The 16,168-nt window shown below is 43.2% G+C and overlaps 3 protein-coding genes and 1 long non-coding RNA gene across 4 annotated transcripts; 1 reads left to right on the top strand and 3 right to left on the bottom strand.

The window, feature by feature from the left end:
• Positions 1-362: 362 nt before the first annotated feature.
• On the top strand, positions 363-1,972 carry LOC116262140 (blue copper protein-like). The gene is made up of 2 exons (XM_031641245.2): positions 363-619; positions 1,298-1,972. The coding sequence occupies exons 1-2, from the start codon at positions 454-456 to the stop codon at positions 1,720-1,722; spliced, it is 591 nt and encodes a 196-aa protein (XP_031497105.1). The 5' UTR covers positions 363-453; the 3' UTR covers positions 1,723-1,972.
• Positions 1,973-2,111: 139 nt separating this feature from the next.
• LOC126410441 (uncharacterized) lies at positions 2,112-4,661 on the bottom strand. Its single transcript, XR_007574414.1, has 3 exons — positions 4,355-4,661; positions 4,181-4,282; positions 2,112-2,362 (listed from the first exon to the last, which is right to left on the bottom strand). It is a non-coding gene; the product is annotated as an uncharacterized LOC126410441 (long non-coding RNA).
• Positions 4,662-7,734: 3,073 nt separating this feature from the next.
• On the bottom strand, positions 7,735-8,963 carry LOC116262139 (putative clathrin assembly protein At4g40080). The gene has a single exon (XM_031641244.2). It carries the CDS (start codon positions 8,887-8,889, stop codon positions 7,888-7,890), a length of 1,002 nt encoding a protein of 333 aa, XP_031497104.1. The 5' UTR covers positions 8,890-8,963; the 3' UTR covers positions 7,735-7,887.
• A 3,025-nt stretch (positions 8,964-11,988) lies between these two features.
• On the bottom strand, positions 11,989-15,910 carry LOC116262138 (2-oxoglutarate-dependent dioxygenase 19-like). The gene is made up of 4 exons (XM_031641243.2): positions 15,484-15,910; positions 15,030-15,265; positions 14,360-14,687; positions 11,989-12,392 (listed from the first exon to the last, which is right to left on the bottom strand). Exons 1-4 carry the CDS (start codon positions 15,718-15,720, stop codon positions 12,147-12,149), a joined length of 1,047 nt encoding a protein of 348 aa, XP_031497103.1. The 5' UTR covers positions 15,721-15,910; the 3' UTR covers positions 11,989-12,146.
• Positions 15,911-16,168: the final 258 nt, after the last annotated feature.

Below are 16,168 nucleotides of genomic sequence, written 5' to 3'. Positions count from 1 at the left end.
TTAAAAATTCAAATATATACGTTGAGATGTTGACACAATTTTTAAAAACTTCGCACTCGATCCGTTCAACCTACGGACGTTGCCATACGCTAACTTGGGCGGGCAAAGATTTGAAGCAAGAAGTCGTTGATCAGTTCACTCGATCGGATCTACCTATGGATGTAATATGCTAGGACGCCTCTCTTGATGGTGGGACGCAAATATTACCAACTTTCCCTGGTCAGCTGCCAACCTCGTTAGGTAAGGGATTGAGTCTAGCACAAGCATTCTCTCTCTCTCTCTCTCTCTCTCTTTCTCTTTTTTTAGACAGTAGTTAAAGAGATGAGATCCTTGGCTTCTCTATAAAAGCTATCCATCACCTTAACATCTTCAATCACCCACCTCTCTCTCTCTCTTTCTCTCTCAGTACTGGTTCATCTCTTTCCCTCTCAGTACTCGCTCATTGACAAGGGAATGGCAATGGCTTGCACCACAACTGCCGCCCTGCTCTCTTTGTGTTCGCTCTTCGTTTCCATCCTTGCAAAGGATTACACTGTTGGCGACAGCAATGGCTGGACATCGGGAGTTGACTACACCCAGTGGACTAGTGGCAAAACCTTGCTTGTTGGCGACAACCTCAGTTAGTCACTTCTCCTTAACTTTCTCCTCTTTGTATTTCCTTGTTCACATTTATTACTAGCTAGCGAGAAAAGATCGAGCAAAATCTCTGTTAGACGGATCATGCCAACATATATAGATGTGCACTCGACATCGAACTCTCAAGTCTTACTAACCTTCTATGGTTTAGATGGGATCTTAAAGCAAAAGCCAACAAAATTTACGCAAGGAAAACGCGGATACGTTCAGTTTTCTGGGGAAAATTTAAGAGGGATTGATGTTGGCCAACTTCTGAAATTCTTTTCATGCTAAAACGTGCTTTTTCCAAAAATTTAAAGGGGAAAGAAGCGGCGGCCCCCTGACTTTCTCTGCTTCTTTCCCGATCTCCTGGCCGGCCGCTATGCCTGGTCTCAAGTCGATCACCCCGTGGTGCGACCTCCGTTTTCTGTCACAGTTCTGAAAAGGGTGTGACAGGTACACAAGGAAAAGGCAGAAAGTGTGGCACTCAGTCTTGCCTTTGATTAAGAGACTGAGGGCCTTATACGCTGCCTAACGGCATGTTTTCTCCGCCATTAGAATGCACCTTAGAAAGATTATACAGCTTTTCTTAAGGGTATGCTTGAGCGGTGAGACACACTGCTTGGACCCCTGCTTCACTTGACTCAATTCTGGTTTGATGACCCTTGAAACTTGATGGCAGTCTTCAACTATTCCCCAATGCTCCATACTGTGATGGAGGTATCTTCAGCAGACTACAGTAGTTGCTCCTCGTCAGTCCCTCTAAATGCTGACACCAGCAGCGGCAGCACCACCATCGCATTGACGTCGGCGGGGAGTCACTACTTCATCTGCGGCACCCCCAGCCATTGCTCCGGCGGGATGAAGATGGCAGTGCTGGTTTCAGCAGCAACCGGTCCAACCACCCCCTCCCAGCTCCCAACTCCCACGACGACCCCCACCACCACCACTCCTTACTCGACGACCCCTTCGTCGATCGTGCCACCCGGGACGACGACCCCAACCACTTTCCCCTATGGCAGCTCTGCACCTGCTGGTCTGCTCAGTTTGAGCTCTGCGGTGATCGGAGGAGCCATGACCGCTGCTGCTGTGGCGATTCTTTCATGAGCTGCCAGGGGAGAGACAGTGCTCTGGTGTCCCTCGTGCGCCTTTCGTCCGAGCTCATTCTCCCCCTCTTCTGATGTTGGTCTTTCTTGGTGTATCTACGTGCTGGACTCCAATGCGTCTTCCTTACAAAAAGAGGCTTTGATCATTGTTCCAAGGTCCTCGTGTATGATTTAGAGAGAGTTGTTTATATAGTTTTATGGTTGTAAGTGATTGTTGTGTAATTTGAAGAGTATAGTGATTCATTGGCTCATACTAAGTGTTATTCAAAACAACCCTTTATAACCTTATTATGTTGCCCAAGCGACATTGCACAGCAATTTACATAATTTTAGTTATGAGTAGGGGAGGGAGCATCCAGAAATGGGATCTGAAAGACCCCCAATTCCCTTTGTCCTTAAATGTTTTGGGCTACCTCTAGACCTAAATGAGTTATGATACACATATCAAATAGAGTGTCACAATGTACTATTTATGTCATGGGGGAGTTGTACCCACAAAAATCAAACTGACCTTATATGTGTTCACCTGCTATATTATTCTCAAAACAAAAATTTTAAAACAAGATTTTTATGTGTTCATTTGCTTTTTCATGTGAACTTATCCTTTGTACCTGCCATCCTTTTTCACAAATACAGGAAACCTGCAAGCAATTAAAGAAAAATCCGTAAGTTATGATTGTTGGGTATGCCAACATGTGCTGATGAATCATAACAATGGCTCTTGAATAAGTTATGCCACCAGCATCTTCGATTGACACACCGCAATTAAGAAGCCAAGAAATTTTTTTCGGGGCAGCTTAGTGAAGTTTTCAAAACCTTCACAAGGGTTATTGAAGTTGGTCACTGGTTCCACTCAACCTTTTAATTCATATTGGCGTTTGGTGAAGTCACACGCATCGGTCTTTCATTTTAGTGGTTGTGACTACAGTCTTTACAACCAACTCTATCACTACCTATATAAACAGATACAGTACTAAACCGAGTATCGAGGCCCATAATTCACCTACTTAAAACTCAATGTCCACCGACTAAGGATATATATATATAGCACAACCTTCCATGAGCTAATTCATAACAAATGATCATTTATTTCTGGTTATAGAAATGCTTAATTATGAACCGGGCCAACTTGGTAGCTCCCGTTAGGCCCAAACCAAGCATGATCTGCAGGGTTGATACAATGTATAGGTCAGCGGCGGTGTCCCACCAACATTAATTTCATGGACGAAGCTGATTATGATTAATATGAACCACCTATACATAGAAAATTGTGCATCAGAGTATATACTGATCAAAATACTCTGGTTAACAAGAAAAAATGAGTCTCTTATAAGGACAAAAATAGGTAATAAGAAAGTTAGAAGTTGAAAAAAAGATACTTCTTTTTAAAAAGTCTTCGAAATGCTCTAACTCCGACCTTCGCTTTTTAAGTTGGTGCTTTTGCTTATAGAAAACGGATGTGGATCAAGAAGTGAAAGTGACGAATTAAATGAATTCCATTCGGTTGGTAAGAAAGCGTCTTTCTTCTTACTCGTAATTAGAGTGCGAGACCTGAACTCCATGATCAAGCCAACTCTGTCTTAATCAGGTTTTGCGACCAGACGTAACTCGATCGATCGCATCCATCGTCTGTATTATTGGACATTTTAGTTTGAATTATTTGAACAATCGGTAACACGGCCGGTGGAGCCCATCAATAATCTACGCCAACGTTGCATAACTTATGACATGTTTTAACCTTTTTTATATTTTAAATTGATATTTGTGCTTTTCTATTTTGTAAAAAATAAATTTTTGAGTATTTTTGTATGGGGAAATTCGGTCCAGGAGCTAAATGCTTGCGACAATATTATTTTTGGCACCCGAGTGTCCTCCAAGTCCTCAAAACTCTTAGCAAAAGATATTGGGTTCATGCATCCGTGTTTAAGTCATCGGCTTTGGGACCATTGTGATGAGAGAGAAAGTTACACGGTGCACCGTGCGGAGTTAGGGCTGCACACGAGCCGAGTCGAGCTCGCCCAGCTCAAGCTGGACTCGACTGAAAGAGCTCAAGCTTGAGCTCGACTCGAACTCGAGTCGAGCTCCCTAACACAAGCTCAACCTTGACTCGATTACACAAAGTCGAGCTCGAGCTCGACTCGCGTAGCTCGCTTAACTCGTTTTCTCATGAACACCACAGGACAATAACAGCAAAACAGAGATGAAATGTTCACATGACAATAACAGCAAAACAGAGATGAAAAAAATGTAATCAGTCCACATCACATGTAAAAACAACACACAAAAACGAGAACAACTAATTTACTATCAATAACAACAAAATAGAAAACACTACAACATTCAACACACGGAAAGCCAAATGCCTCCATCCACCATTATGAATTCATTTGGAAGCCACAGAAAAGACAAAAGCAATAAACCAAAAAAAAAAAAAAACGAGGGAGAAGATAAACCCTAACCGGGAGTCCGGGACAAAGGTCACGCGTCACCGACCACGCAAGCGAGACCCAGGCGCTTGAAGAAGGGGGAAAGTCACCGACCACGCACGCGAGACCCAGGCACTTGAAGAAGGGGGAAAAAATGAAAACCCAACCGATGAAGAAACGATTCAAAAAGAAGAAGAAGAAGAAAACCTGCCGCCTGCCGCCCGCCGCCCTGCCGGCTGCTCCGCTGCTGGCTGCCGCGCTTCACGGCTTCACCCCTTCGGCCTTCCCCTTCTAGATGGAACATGGAAGACCCAAGGCCGTGGACCTTGGTCCTCTCTCGTGACTTCGTCTCGTCTGGCGGTCGTGGTCGACGGAAGAGGGAAGGCGATTTTGCGGTCATGGTCGATGGAAGAGGGAAGATGAGAAATCGAGAAGACAGAGAGAAGCCAGAAGAAATTCAAGACTTGAAGGAAAGATTGGCTTTCGACGTTTCGTTTTAACTCTTAACCCTAAACCGGTGAACCGGTTTCATGAACCGGTTTGTACAAGTCGAGTCAAGTTTAAACGAGTCGAGTTCGTGCAACTCGAACTCGACTCGTGTAGCTTTTCGAGCTTAATGGGTGAACTCGAACTCGACTCATTTATAAATGAGTCGAGTTCGAGTCGAGCTTTTCCGGGCGAGTTCGAGTCGAGCCCGAGTTGGCTCGACTCGTTGTGCAGCCCTTATGCGTAGTAAAAGAATGAAGAATATTTTGATAATTTATTAAAAAATGTGTTTCATAATATTTTTACTTTTTTTTTAATTTTTAATTTTGTTTTTATAAAAGTTTAATTTTTGAACCTAAACTAAAGTTATTTTAATCATTAACCACATTAACACACGAAAAATAGTGAAACAATAAGGCGCATAAAATTTTGTAGAGAACACAATAAAACTTGGTGGTTTCTCTCCTCATTAAAAAATACAGGATATCAATTAGGGTGAAACTGAGGAAACTACACAGGCCAGATGAAAGGCAAAAGCCTCCTCCCTCACCATGCCCGCCCTTCATGGATTCAAAGCTGTTTGTAAACTTACAGTTAAAGCTTCTTTAACTCAGGAATAATGTTTGTTATTTTTTATAATAAAAAATGATAACACACAGTTAACGACAAAGCTCACGTTGGCCCACCCGCCTTCTTGACTTGACCAGCTATGTTGCGTTTCTTAAAACAAATACAAGAGCAATGCCTTTTGAAAAGGCAGCAGGGTTTACGATCGACCATAAGAGATCCACAATCATCTCATTAATATGGGGTGTGAGGAAGTTGCAGGTCAGCTTGGATGGAATTGTTGGGTGAACTTCCATTAAACTGTCTTGGGGCGCCGCTATTTTGTGTCAGGTTGTCGTGAAAAGGTGGCAAAAAAGATGTCTGCCAACTTAGGAACGGAAACTTCTCTCCTTTTCCGTAAACTGTGTTGTAAGAGATGTGATCAACCGGCTTATTGGCTACTGGTTTCAGGTGTTTGAAAGTCCCAAAGCCAGTCATTATGGCGTTGGAAAGAACTTGTTGCAGACGTCTGTGGAGAGATAAGGAGGGGATTAGAAGATACCATGCATGAAATGGGCAGACATGTGCAGGCCCATTGATGATGGAGGGCCAGGCTTACAGCGTCTATCAACGTTTAATACACATGTACGACTTTTCTTGCAAGGCTTTCTCCATCCCCTTGTAGACAGATGTAGGAGGGTAGTCTGTGGCTTGGTAGAAGAAAACCAAGGGAAGAAGTTTCCCACCTACTTCAATGGAGAGTGTGTGAGAAGATTAATATTTGGTCTGAGACTCTGAGCAATGGGGTTATGTAGGAGCTGTTATGCCACCTGATTCAAGTTGCCTCACATTAGATTTGATCAGGAAGTGACTGATTCAGAATTTGGGGGATCAAAGGCAGGAAGAAGATTGCAGCCCCTGGATTCCTCATCTGCTATACGTCAAACATCTTTGTCCCAACTCAGAAATACTCATCTTAAGAATCTTTATGAAGAAACAATGCCATCCAACGATCTAAATGGTGCTTTTAAACTCATGGAAAGTAGCGATTTGTGCTGCCAAGAGTCGAAGTTGGGGTGTGAATGAAAATCAGATATCTTGTAAGTCTCTTTTAATTAATTGGAGGCTATAAATATATGAAATCACACTACCAATGATGTTAGTGGGGTGAGATCGGGTTGAGATGTCAAGAAGTAAGCATGATATTCGAAATGTTAAATGGGCCAATATCAACTTCATGGAAAAGTCTACCAAAATCGGAAGCACAGAACTCATTAAAATACATTGAAGGGCTGTGACCTCTGTAGGACCGGCTTAGCTATCCACTCTCTTTCTCGCTCATCCACTAGGTATAATTGCAGACGCTAAATTAAATGAAAGTTATGTAAGCGGCCCACCATATATGGCTTATCAAAACATTATGGGGGCCAATATTGTTTGATTCAGCTCCACGATTGCTTACTAAACTTTAAGAAACTTATCAATATGTTGCTTTTCAAATCACTTGCCCATATCGTATCGTTAGAAAATTCCTTGAACTTTAAGACCAATATTTATGATATACTGGAAATCTCGTTAATCTGAATCCATTTGAATGACATGATATCTTTCTCATGCCTAGGGACGTTAATAGTTTAATGGATTTGAATCAGATGTATTCTTTGTCATATCTAACTAATTCAACGTTCATATATTTAAATTTGAGTTATGAATTAGAATATGAATGAAGAAGGGCTATACTATATCTGAACCTGCTTTTTAAATTTACAATCTTAATCCAATTCGGATCTGAGTACTAGATTCACATCCGGATCTAAAAATCTAAATGACGACCAACCCTCATTATGAATTACCAAGAACCACCCTTGAAAATGGGTGAATATTAGATGTATAACATTTATTCAAATCTTTTTTTTTTTTGAAAAAATAGCTTACTTAAATGCACAACCGAATTTGAACCTTGGGATTATATTATGCTAAGAACCAACTGTCAAAATCTGCAAGTATATATTTTAAGTGGAATGCTCATTCAAATCGAATACAAACAGATGTCATTTTTGTTAGATCTAGATCCAATCCAATTCTAATGAGGTGTTAATTTTTTTCGATATCCAACTTTTTTGACAAAGTTTTTTTAAATTCGTTCGTATGTAATACGTATTATAAGTAGTGACATCATCCAACTCACACTTCACACATATGTTTATGATCTTAGTTTACATTCATCACCAGGGCTTAGATAGGTTTTGCTACGTCAATTTTGAAGTAGATTCATAAAACACTCGCACATTGTTTCTAATCTCAAACTATCGGTTAGAAGTTTTTTAATGGCTGTAGATTAAACATTTTTTAGCCGACTAATGAGCGGCAAGGATGATCCAACATATTTTGAGTTCTTTACACGGTACCCAATTGGTGGGACATTGAATCATCTGTGTCATATCTACATAGCACCGTTCACATCTCGATTTTATCAACCATAAACCAACCGGAGTGTGAAAACTTTCAAGCAACAAGTCAATGCACGTGATGATAGAAAGCTTCCCCTCCAAAATACTTTTTATATATATGTAGGTTAGATAGATACGACTGCCTCTTAATTTGTTTTCTTTTCCAAACAGGGAATTCTTTCACAGATTTAATAATAAATGGTAAAAAAAAACTACATACAAGTGGGATCCCAAGAAAGCTGTCGCCTCCTGGCTTAATCAAACAGGTAAATATTCTCGCCTGCAGGAGAAGAACCTGACCTCCGGTGAGACGAGACGTCCGCTTCCGAAGCGAGCCGACTCGGAGAACGCCTGTGTACGATTTGCACCGCCAGTGAGAAGGCTAGGCTTGGGGGCAGCCTGGAGAAACCGAAACACCGAGTCCCTGAGTCTCCCAGTGGCTTTAACGCCATAAACCAATGCCGGGCACTCCAGCAGTGCTCCCAATCTCTTCACGGCCGAAACGAAGTCCGCCAATTCCGGGAAGCTTAAGGCTGGAATCCTTTCTTCTCCTTCCCTCACCCTCAGAAGCAATTCCTCCTGCAAAAGATGAAGGTCCGCCACGACTAAGCTCGTCGCCTCGGCTACCACCGGATTCCGGCCGCCATCCAGGAATTCAGGCCGGTATATCTCCTCCATCACCGGCACCAACGCCTCCAGCTCCTTCAAGAGCTCCACGTTAGTCATGGCGGCCACGTCGTCCTCGAGGTTGCCGTCCGGCCGGCCGGAGTTGAAGAAGTAGCCGAGGACGCGGGAGGCCTGAAGGACGGACTCGAGGAAGCGGGCGTACCACCTGACCCAGGAGGAGACGGCCCAGCCCTCCGGGGAGGAGGGGTCGCGGAAGTTGGCAAGGTTGAGGGAGCTGCGGCCGCCGGCGGGCGGGTAGAAGCCGAGCTGGTCCTGCAGGATGAAGGGACCCTGCTGGGCGATGCGGTGGACGACGATCAGGCACTTGAGCGCGACGGCCCAGCTGCGGGTTTGGTGCAGGCGGTCGAGGAGGGAGGAGACGCAGGTGGAGGCGACGAGTCGGGAGGAGTGGCCGGCGGTGGCGAGGATGGTGGAGATGTGGCGGTGGGGAGGAGGGGAGGAGGGATCGTGGGAGGTGGCCTCTACGATGGCGAGGCGGATGGGGAGGAGGTCTAACTTGGGAAGGGCGAGGGCCTTCCCGATGGATGCCTTGTCCTTGAGAGCGCCCACCAGCCTCCTGAGTCGTCGGCCCATCAAAGGCAGTAGTGGCGCCGGCGGTGGTGCCGGCTGTGTCGGTGAGTTCTTCCTGCTACTTGAATAGACTTCGATTCACGCTTCCCAATCGATGGGGGTGAAGGTGTCGAGATATCGCCTTGGTTCATTTATGAAGGGGGGTGGCTGACGACCTCACTCAAGATGCTCGGTGGTCGTTGCTGTCGACGGTTCAGATCTGCGGTCGATCTAGAAGAATGAATGAAACCCATACTTTTCTTACGTCCTCCTTCATTTTGAAGGCAAAATCGAATTGCGTTTTAGGTTGGGGACTAATGAATCAGCAAGCTGGCAGATATGTCAAAGAATATCCATTGAATACGGGAATTTTGACTTTCTCCGTTTCTAAGAACCTTGATTTTCCTATATTGTTTATATATATTTCATTTAATTTTTATACACAAGTTTGGCTTTTACTATGACAAAGATCTAATGCCACCGTAAAAAATGAATTGGTTACTTGCTTCCTTGGATCCTGCCTCCTCTCCACTGCCTTTTTGTTAATCCATAGGCGCGTCTCACCTTTTTTTTTTTTTTATGAGAGATTCATTCTACCATTAAAAACTAACCTTCAAGGCTCTTCATTCCTCCTGTGTTTCTACGGTCTTGAGTTGTGTCTGTGAAGTAGTCGCACTCTATTTCCTTAAATACAAGAGCATAGTGTTCATAGGAATTGAATTAGAGACTTGTTTATTATGAGTCCCTAGTTCCACCAACTACACTATGCTCCTTAAAACCCCCTCCTCTCATCTTTGATGACAAAAAAAAAAGAAAAAGAAAACAGGATCTTGAACCACCTTTACCGTTTGATCTTAGTCATTAATTGGTTGATCTTCAACAGGCATTGAGAGTTTGTTGATGACGATATTGCAAAGAAGAAGGTCGCCGTTTCAAATATAATGTTTCATGTGGCTTAAGGAAGGACTTTTCTCAGGACAGCACGTGGAAAGAGGTATGCGCATCACTGGTAGACTAGGTTTAATTATGGTTCTTCTATCGTTATCTTTATCGCGAATTTAGTGTCTCCTTCTTTGTTTCGTCTTCTATATATTATGTTTCTTTTTTGGCTTGTCCATAGCTTTCATGAAGATGTGGGGTTTCGAGTCTAGGATCTAGGAAACAAATAAGAACTTGTGTAATCTATGGTCGAGGACTGTGTTTCTGTCAGCAGCGACGCGAAGGAGCAATTAACTCGATGAGATTCCAAATTCCCCAAAGTCAAGGAAATGCAGAGATTAATGTGTCAATCTTCTTATGTTAAAAATGTTCTCTGTTTTTATACTTGATGCAGAAATAGGAATCATCAGACCAGAGAATTTTGGCTTTTAGACATGTCAGCCTTTGGGCGGCAGCTAGCTTCCAATGCTTGCGTTCATTTTTTATCCATGTTAGCAGGCGTGGAGCAGATACATACTGAATGATGTAAAATCTGGAACCATTTTGTCTATGAAAATTAACATGACCTTCTAAAAAGTTGAAAACATAAAAAAACTGTGGGATGGGGACTTTAGAGTTTCTACTTACGCTGCGTTGCATCAGCAAATAAATCCTATGTAAGATCTCCGATTAGTTGTCTGGTTGAATTTATTTTAACAGGTTAATTGTGACTCATGAGACCTTATTCTTTTATTATTATTTTTTCTAATTCAGATAAGATTCTACGATGCAAGAAAGTTTTGGAATCCTATTTATAGATCAAAACAACTGATCATTTCCGTGTACCTTTGCCAACATTAATGTTGAAGTCTAAAAGAAAAAGCTCGATCCAGCTTCTGTCTAATTCTCCAGATATCCTCATATTCCTTAGCGTACCTTCGTCTGGTGTCAAGTCGCGGGATATCTGCCTGAACATCAGGTCAAAGGTTGGAGAAGAAGGCTGGCGTAAATGGCTCTGCAGTAACGAGGCCCACTCTCGAAACAGCTGGTTTGCTATCTAGCTAGCCATTGCAAACTTAAAGCGCAAGATAAATTGCAAGCTAGGGGATTCAGTATCCCCAGTCGTTGCCATATGTGCCGCAATCAGGAGGAGAACGCCTGCCACGCCCTCTTCACATGCAATAGAGGAGCCAAAGTGTGGAAGTACGTGGTGGACCAATTTGAAAAGAAAAGGATCCTTCATCGTTCCTTTGCTCTTGAGTTGAAGTGGTGGTTCTCCACCAGCTTTAACAGAGGTTGGCTAATGTCTTGCTGGAGGCAATGCTTCCATGCCGTCACATGGAAGCTGTGGTCCTTCCGGAACTACTGTTTCGGAAAAGCTCCTTGCAGGCTTAAGTACTTGCCGCTAATAAAAGAAATGAAAATGCGGGAACGGATCCAGCTTGCATCAGTCAGGGCAAAATTAGTTGCAGGGAAAGTGAAGTGACACGAGACAGCGGCAATGGCGGCTCACTCTCTCTTATTCATGATTAATGGCCGCCTCTTTCATTCATCACACGGGAAGGGAGCCGGTAATCACAGGGACAAGAGGTTGTATGGAGAAGCAAACTCTAACCTTCCTTGATTCGACCGAGGACGCTATATGAATGCAAGGGCATGCTAGAACACATACTCACAGATCTCGTCAAGCACAATACTGATATCCGACCGTAAGGCCATCGAATCCGAATGGGGGTATAGAGTTCTGACATCTTTCCAATCTAAGTGTGTTCCTCCCTGTAGATAGCAGAGCCGAATGCGACTCATTCAGATGGTTTTAATGACAATTGAAAGAAGAAGGTTCCACACCTTTCACCTCCATCCTGTATTTGAGATAAAACAAATGCCCTTTGCCAATTGCTTCTCTGAAATCATTAGGACCAACTTTCTTCTTAACGAATTTGCTTTGCATTGCAGCTTTACAGTTGAAGAGAAGATGGTTAGGGGACTCCCCATCAGACTTACAGATGAAACAGTAGCTGGGAAAGGAGAAACTAACATAGTTGACAGAGTCTGTAAGCTGTCAATAATCGCTCGTGGCATGCTAAGAATGTGAACCACTGAGCACTGGGGGTGTTTCCAAATGAAAGAAGCCCACCTCTGGACACAGAGAGAGACAGTGAGACTGTTGTAGGTCATGAGATACAGTTTTTGATGGCATAAGTCTAGCAATCAAATGTTACTTGATTGACATGATGGTTTCATTACCTGTACACATAATTACAACTAATCATACTTCTCTGGAAGCGACACCATCATAAAACAGACGTTGTTTTGACAGAGGGCTGGGCAGCAGAGGAAAGTTTGTAAAGAACAAATGGACTTCAGACCTTAACTATGTTCAAACAAGCTTTTCCACGCAGTTGGTTGCTCTGTTGAACCTCAAAGTACTCTCTGTATGTCATCTTACCATACTGAAGGGGGTTGCCTCCTTGGTTCAGCAACTGCTCGGCTGGGGAGACGACGGTGTCCAAACATGGCCCATGCGCTGCAGCAATGGACATTCTTTCTTTGTCACTGTTCACCATCGCTCTGTGCTCGATACTCTTGTACCTTCCATTCGTCAATATCTACCAAAAAAGTAGCGGAATAGTTAAATTATGATGCAACCAATTGGTCCTAACTAATTGCAGATTTCTTCTCAAGTAGAGTTAGGAACAATTAATTGCCTCAACACCATTCTGCTACTTGATTCATTAAATAAGAAAATAGCTACTTACAGAAGCTACTTGTTTTTTTTAGCTTTTCACGTTTGAACTTTGAAGGTAAATTGGTCATAGCTTTTCCTTTAGAAATGCTCACGACCATGAATAGCTACCACTTGAACAGGACCAATCCAACTAACTGCGTTTGTAATTTCATCCAATTTATTTCCTGATTGCAGGGCAGGTTCGTTTGAAAAGTTACAGAAAGTGAGGGTTCGACTGATTGATGTCATGCTCATGATTCAATCATTTTCATGAAAAGCGAGATTCATAATTCATGTTCATGTATTTGCAAAGATGAAGTTTTATATTAGAGCCAGAAGGGTTGGTGCAATGGGATGGTCCTCGGCTGTTATCATACACATGGAGGCTGCACATAGGCCGGGCTTGGGCCTGCTCTGGCCTGTCCGATTGAATGGAATCCTCAAGCCAATAATAAAAGAATTTAGCCGAACCAATCTCATTGAAGAATATGCCAGTTACACGCACCAGCCCTGTTGATAATGATTATTCGTTAATATAGTTACTAGTATCAGATTCTTTAAAATAAATTTAATAGATCTACTTTAATAAGCTTAATCCAGAAATTAGATTGAATTCAAAGAACGAAAATGACCTGTTAAACCTGATCTGGACATGAATCCTTTTTTCTGGTGCATAGATTTTAGATATCAAGCTCGAGTTGGGCAATATTGGTCGATCTGAACCCCAAGCCTGGGCCTAGTACCACACAGCTCTAGTTGTCACAACACGGCCCGTTCCCATACTTGGTTCGGGCTTTCCATATGGTGGATCTCAACCAGCCCCCAGCTTTAATTTGAGCTTCAAAAAGGATGGGAACTATGACAACAATCACCTAACAAATTCCTTAGTAAGTCTCTCAAAATTTCTCACAATATTCGGTATGCAACTAAAACTTTTCAATGGGGTGTTACACTCATCTTCTGAGCAGCCTGGGTTTCATTTCCACAAACACCATTCCTTGACAACCTGGTCAGGGAAGACCAGTTGGGCTTTTTCACCTTACGACATAAAACCAAAAAGAATTGGAACCTTCCAAAGGAAGTGGAACATTGAAGTAGGTTGGGAGGTTTGGTCAGAAATTTGCGGGATTTAATGCTTTGTGGTGTATGGACAGCCAAACAGAAATGTATTTGTTGAAAGAGCAACTACTATAGCTGGGGGTCATCTGCAGGACAGAAAATTCTTTAAACTCATCAATATATAGCAGATAGCAGAAGTGATGATTGGAAAGTGGTCTAGAACCTCTCTCTTTCTCCGTCTCTCAATAAGGTAATATTTAGCTTAATTTGTAATATCAGTAACATTTTGGTGGTTCGGTTAAGAACATAGATACACCATCACATAAATTAAATTTATGTGGGCATGCGGCGTTATCAAATTTGTTCCTTCTGGTTCTCAACGGGGATTTAGTTTCTGGTTAACCTGTTTCGCCGCCTACGTCGAAAAGCACCCCAAAAGTCTCCCTGCTTCTCAGGCGACCTTAGGATTTTCATGTCATTGTTGGTTTAGTAACTACTGGAAATCGAGAAGCAGTAGTGACTTGAAAATCTCCGAAGATTTGGGAAACTGAAACTGAGTAAAAGGGGATACACTAACTTGTGTTAGAAGTGATTGATTTGCTGGATTATATTTAATGCCAATAAATTTTCGCAAAAGCAAAGACACTCTGGAAGATAGGAGAAAAATGTAAGATGCCAAGAGAATTGTAGTCTTGTAGATCATATGGCTGCAAATATACTAGTATACATGTGCATGTGTGCTGAACTTTGCTTGAAGCAGGTGAAGGGAAAAAACTGTGGGGCGCTTACCTCGAGATGGTCACCAACGTTAACAAGAAAGGAACCAGGAAGAGGAGTTACAGGGACCCAGTGGCCGTCATGCTTTACTTGAAGGCCGTCGACTCCACTCTGTGCCAAAATGGTGAGCAGACCATGATCAGAATGGGGCGGAATGCCGAGTGCTAGCTCTGGCTGTGGACAACGTGGGTAGAAGTTGATGACAACAGTTTGGAATCCCTTGTCCCACTGGACCTCTCTCTCTATATAAGGGCTCTCCAACCCTAAACTTTCTGATATTCCTCCCAACAATTCGCCGGCTATCTCTCTCAGAAGTCTTGAATATTCTTCCACCGCACTCCTGGCTCCAAGGGAAACAAAGAGCAAGCATATGAATATGACGTCATTACATTAGACTATCGATTCCGATTAGGCTTAGCAAATCTTCACCTCTTCAAGATCAGTCACTAAGTTCGAGCGTTCGGAAGAGGAATAGACATGGTTTCTCTCTGGAAATCAGAAAACTAAGGACCAGAGATGCTATTTGGACACAGAGACTAAAGAGAGGCTGATTGGTAGCGGTGAAAGCGGAGTCCGGAACAGAGGAACAAGGGATAAGACTACCTCCAACCCAACTTTTATGGCTAGATCCTACCAATTATTCTTTAGCAGCAAATCCAGTGTTTGATTGTTTGCCACATACCTCAACTCTGGTGGGGACTCTGGAAAGTTGAGAACAGGGTGAGTAATCACTTTCAGGTAATCTCTCCAGCACAACACTTGATCAACCGACGAGTTAAAGCTCGTCCCATAACGTATCGGGTCGAGCACATGTTTTCCGGTGTACTTTAGTTTCTCTGGCGGCGGTAGTTCGAAAAATTGTCGCCCCGCAGCCATCATTCTTTGGCGAAGGCTTTCGGATACACCGTGCTTTATAAGCTGCGAGAAGTGCCCATCGAATTAGCAGAGGTACAAAATGAAGAAGAAACGGAATTGAACTCAATATTTTTACTTTATGAATTACACCCAAATATGTGGAAGGATTTGAGAATTCGCTTTTTCATAGTATCCCAGGCCAATGAAAAGATTATGTCCAACGAATGAAGAGATGAACAAGCAATTCAGATGGAAGAGATAGAAGGGTGCGGCTAACTCACATGGAAGAAGCCCCATTCTTCACAGGCACGTCCAAGGCTTCTGATAGCTTCAGACCTTTCCTCATCGCTGTGTGACCTGAGCAGCTGCAGGTCGATGGTTGGCACGGTCGCTTGGACGACGTTGCTGACGCCAGAATCCCTGAGCTCCGGCGGAAAGGCGTAACTCGCTGGGATCTGCTGCCCGTGGATGGACGCAGACAGCTCCTTGATGCCACCACAAAGGGCAACAGTCTCCATCTCCCGCGAAGGTGCGAGAGTGATCAGTGAGACGGGTAGACGATAAAGATCATCGAGTGTGGAGTTTGGATGAACAGATCAGAAGGATCGAACCAAGATATTTTTATGTGTTTGATTGATTCAGACCATAACTCTGCCCCACAAGGGGGCCAACCTTCTGGGGGTAGGAATGTACGTACGACGAGCGAGCTTGAGTTCAGCTTTATGATGCAAGCTCGATCTCGGCTTGTTAAGCTCGTATCACTTGATGCACACATATATCACTTGTTCCTAAAAATTAGGAAACAGGAAATCGATTATGACTCGAGTTTAACTTGAGCTCAAGTTTAACAAGCCGAGCTCGAGTTGGCTAGAGATGTACATTCTTGTGTGGGTGCCTGTGATGGCAAATAATTGTAGTCGAATGTCACGCGTCCCGGATGATTTGAAGGCAGTAGCGAACGAAAAC

This window comes from Nymphaea colorata, chromosome 10, assembly GCF_008831285.2.
Source record: "Nymphaea colorata isolate Beijing-Zhang1983 chromosome 10, ASM883128v2, whole genome shotgun sequence".
Taxonomy (NCBI): Eukaryota; Viridiplantae; Streptophyta; class Magnoliopsida; order Nymphaeales; family Nymphaeaceae; genus Nymphaea; species Nymphaea colorata.
This window is presented reverse-complemented; position numbering and strand designations above follow the sequence as displayed.

Bases quoted from the DNA above. Each gene is read 5' to 3' on its own strand.
- LOC116262139 (XM_031641244.2), bottom strand. From the start codon at position 8,889: ATGGGCCGACGACTCAGGAGGCTGGTGGGCGCTCTCAAGGACAAGGCA.
- LOC116262138 (XM_031641243.2), bottom strand. From the start codon at position 15,720: ATGGAGACTGTTGCCCTTTGTGGTGGCATCAAGGAGCTGTCTGCGTCC. The intron at 15,266-15,483 runs GTGAGTTAGCCG...CACTTCTCGCAG, and splicing joins AAGAATGGGGCTTCTTCCAT to CTTATAAAGCACGGTGTATC. The intron at 12,393-14,359 runs GTAAGCGCCCCA...CTTTTTTGGTAG, and splicing joins ACGTTGGTGACCATCTCGAG to ATATTGACGAATGGAAGGTA.
- LOC116262140 (XM_031641245.2), top strand. From the start codon at position 454: ATGGCAATGGCTTGCACCACAACTGCCGCCCTGCTCTCTTTGTGTTCG. The intron at 620-1,297 runs GTTAGTCACTTC...ACTTGATGGCAG, and splicing joins GCTTGTTGGCGACAACCTCA to TCTTCAACTATTCCCCAATG.